This window comes from Neltuma alba, unplaced genomic scaffold (genome assembly GCF_004799145.2).
Source record: "Neltuma alba isolate B1F8T4 unplaced genomic scaffold, ASM479914v2 tig00002534_pilon, whole genome shotgun sequence".
In the NCBI taxonomy this organism is placed as follows: domain Eukaryota; kingdom Viridiplantae; phylum Streptophyta; class Magnoliopsida; order Fabales; family Fabaceae; genus Neltuma; species Neltuma alba.
Window position 1 is genome coordinate 20,082 of NW_021632902.1, and position 4,101 is coordinate 24,182.

Below are 4,101 nucleotides of genomic sequence, written 5' to 3' on the forward strand. Positions count from 1 at the left end.
CATTCTCATTTCTTTTTTCTGTGACATATATAATATTAATTTTTATACTTTAGATTTGATATATTTTGTGGATTTCAAATTATTCCTATTTGCTGTTGAGAGGAATTTGCAGTACTAGTAGTGGTGAAAAAACCATGCCAAAGAGCAACAGAGCCCCAATCCCCAATGCTCAGATTCTTCACCATTCATAGCGACTGCCTCATCTCCATCCTCACCCTCTGGGTTTCTGAGCGCACCCGCTAATCGAAGGAAGGGAAATCACTCTCAATCGCCAAAACCCCCCTTTGAATCTGAAACTAAATCTTCAGCCCCAAATCACGAGGAAAAGCAACCAGCCATGAAAAGAGAGCATCATCAGCTTTGTCCCAACCCGGGCGACTCCTTCATGACCGCCAGCTCTAGCGGCAAATCAACGCTATGGGAAGATGAGGCCCAAGATGGTGGCATGGACGAGCTTCTCGCCGTCCTCGGCTACAAGGTAAGGGCGTCGGACATGGCCGATGTTGCCCAGAAGCTTGAACAGCTTGAAGAAGCCATGGGTAATGTTCAGGGCGGTATCTCTCAACTCTCCTCCGAAACTGTTCATTACAACCCTTCTGATCTCTCTACCTGGCTTGAAAGCGTGCTTTCTGAGCTCAACCCATCTCCTAATTTCGACTCTTTGACTGCCGTCGCCGGCGCCGCCTCTGCGCCACGGCTCCCTCCGCCTCCTCCTCCCCCGGCTGATGATTCTGCCTTCTTGGCTCCGGCGGAATCATCAACTATTACCTCCATTGATTTCACTGACCATAGCCCGCAGCAGCATTTGAATCCTCTGCATAAGCACCAAGATAGCTTAATCTTCGAAGACGCATCTTCCTCAGATTATGATCTCAAGGCTATTGCAGGCAAAGCTATCTACAGCAGTCAGACTCAAACCCAGCACCAGCAGCAGCTCGAATCTCCTTCCCGAGAAAGCAAACGTTTGAAACCCTCTTCTTCTGCGTTCAACCCTGCATTGTTCTCGTCCTCCCCTCTGGGGTCTTATACCTTACCCAACGAGTCAACTCGTCCTGTCGTCCTCGTCGATTCGCAAGAAAACGGAATTCGACTCGTTCATGCATTGATGGCTTGCGCGGATGCCGTACACCAGAACAATTTTTCTCTCGCAGAAGCTCTGGTCAAACAGATCGGATTCCTCGCGGTGTCTCAGGCCGGAGCTATGCGTAAGGTTGCGACCTACTTCGCGGAAGCGCTTGCTCGCCGTATATATCGGCTTTACCCAGAAAACCCCCTCGATCATTCTCTTTCCGACATGCTTCAGATTCACTTCTACGAGACCTGTCCATACCTCAAATTCGCCCATTTCACAGCTAACCAAGCCATCCTCGAAGCTTTTGAAGGCAAAAGGCGAGTTCATGTCATCGATTTCAGCATGAATCAAGGGATGCAGTGGCCGGCTCTCATGCAAGCACTGGCTCTCCGACCTGGCGGTCCACCGGCGTTCCGGTTAACAGGAATTGGACCACCCGCTCCGGATAACTCAGATCACCTCCAGGAAGTGGGTTGGAAACTCGCTCAGCTAGCAGAAACTATTCATGTTGAATTTGAGTACAGAGGGTTTGTTGCGAACAGTTTAGCTGATCTAGATGCTTCTATGCTCGACCTGAGACCGAGTGAAGTTGAGTCTGTGGCTGTTAACTCGGTGTTCGAGCTTCACAAATTGTTGGCCCGACCCGGAGCGATCGAGAAGGTGTTATCGGTGGTGAAGCAGATGAAGCCGGAAATAGTCACTGTTGTAGAGCAAGAAGCGAACCACAACGGACCGGGGTTTCTGGACCGGTTCACCGAGTCACTACACTATTACTCGACCCTGTTCGACTCGTTGGAGGGATCCGTGGACACTCAGGATAAGATCATGTCGGAGGTGTATCTGGGGAAGCAAATCTGTAACGTGGTCGCCTGTGAAGGAGTGGACCGCATTGAGAGGCACGAGACACTGAGTCAGTGGAGGAACCGGTTGGGTTCTGCCGGGTTCGCTCCGGTTCACCTGGGCTCTAACGCTTTTAAGCAAGCAAGCATGCTTCTGGCTCTCTTCGCCGGTGGAGATGGTTACAGAGTAGAAGAAAACGGCGGTTGTCTGATGCTGGGTTGGCATACTCGGCCATTGATCGCTACATCGGCCTGGCGACTCGCCTAGAAACCGGGGGCTGTTCGCTGAGTTGACTCAGCGAGTTGGGTCCTTTTTACTTTCCGAAATTCCCAATTTTTTTCCGAAAGAAAAGAAAGCGATTGTGGGGAAGAGGGTGCAGTGTGATGCTGAGCTGTTTGTACAGCTATTCGCTGAGAGGCTGAGACCCACCAATGTCTATGCCTTCCCCCCTTGCCTTTCTTTTTCCTCTCTCTCACTCTGTTACAATTCCATTCCCCTTTCTGCTTAGGGTTCTTTTACCAGTTTTGTTTCCTTTTTTGGGTTGGACTGGAATCTCTTGTTATTTTTCAGGGTTGAATCCAAAACTAGGGCTGATGCTGTATTTATCTCTTGATATAAATAGCTCGCTGCTAATAAATGTAATCTTTTTTCTTATGGGGCCATTTAATGATGAATGCAGAAGGGAAATGATGAATGGTAAATCATGATAAACTTATTCGTCACAATTAATCTTGTGCATGCAAGTTGTTAATTTGCCAAAATGGAGAATGTGGTGCTAGCTGATCTGCATAAGCGAGCGCAGGGAAAGCGGGCTTCCCTTTCAAGAAAGAGACTGAGTTTGATGCAACCAATGCCATCGATGTGGTTGATGGAATGGGACTGTTTCAGTGTTATGCAAATTTAGTGTGATAAAACAGCATCCTCTTTAATGTCCTGGGGAAAGCACAATCACCAGAAAGTGAAAATAAAATTTAAAAAAAGGGATTACCTAAGCCGTATAATGTCAAGATCTTTATGGTTCATGGTGCTTTCCCAGTTGAAAAAGTTGCACTTTTTAGGGCTCTCTTTCACTCTCTCTCTCAATCATATTGCTATTCACTGTTCGTGGTTTCTTCTACTCAATCTTTTCCTTTTCCAACTCTCAGTTTCCGTTTTTCAGTTTCCGGGTTCATTTCAGATTCTGTATTTTCTGCACGCTTTGGATCCATCCCCTTTGAAACCGTGACACATTCCCATAAAATTTGAAATAACTACGCATAAAGTTTATACCTTTTCCTTTCTTTACTTGGTTCCAACCTGCAGTCTTCTGGTTCATTTCTCATCTTCTTCCCCCTGCATGCTGAAGAGATAATGCCATGTCTCATCTATCTCCAAAAGATGTGATTTTTGTAATAAAAAAGAGCATGTAAAACCGTGAAAGATACTCAAAGATGAAGCAGCATCCAGATCATTGGTCAAAGCAAGAATCTTGATCTTCCTAGTTGGTTTATTCTTTTTATTTTACTTGTTGATAACCATGATTGTACTTGCCAGGAGGTGCAGATAATTAATATAAGATCCTCCATGTTTTTCTTGTCCTCCTCACAGATCCTGTTTCCCCAAATTTTTTAAATCCTCAAAACTCTGGCAACTTGCATCTGCAATTCCCTATGATCCACAATTACCGAAACATTAATAATAAACAACATTAGCTTTCTCAAATGCAAATGCAAACTCTGTGGTAATGTCTTGGAATCTAAGCAGCAAACGTGTATTCATTGAAACATCTCCTTATTTCTTAGTACAACAACAACAGTGATATTAACAATAAAAAGAGTCTAGATTAACTTGCTTGTGTCTCCATTAATTAACCCGTATTTCTTTTTAATCCTATCAGATATTGAACACCAATATTACTAAATGAATTTGGAACACAATAAAAATAAGGCCACCTAGGATGATCACAAGACGGAGAATATTTTCAGTTTATTCCTGAATTGATCCTCAACAACCAAATATCTCATTTGATTGACCCATTCTTTATGTGGATATTAAAAGAGGAAGGAAAAAAAGGAACAATAATAGAGTGATGACAGCAACATGTTAAAAGCATTAAGGTGGCACATCCCAGAATGCCGATGCTATATAGATAAATAAAAGGTGAGAAGAAACAATTAGAAGAACCAAGAGAGAGTGATTCATCAGCATAT

The 4,101-nt window shown here is 44.6% G+C and overlaps 1 protein-coding gene across 1 annotated transcript; it reads left to right on the forward strand.

Moving 5' to 3' along the window:
• LOC114731534 (DELLA protein GAIP-B-like) lies at positions 1-3,480 on the forward strand. Its single transcript, XM_028918736.1, has one exon. It carries the CDS (start codon positions 338-340, stop codon positions 2,177-2,179), a length of 1,842 nt encoding a protein of 613 aa, XP_028774569.1. The 5' UTR covers positions 1-337; the 3' UTR covers positions 2,180-3,480.
• Positions 3,481-4,101: the final 621 nt, after the last annotated feature.

Coding starts and splice junctions, on each gene's coding strand:
- LOC114731534 (XM_028918736.1), top strand. CDS start 338: ATGAAAAGAGAGCATCATCAGCTTTGTCCCAACCCGGGCGACTCCTTC.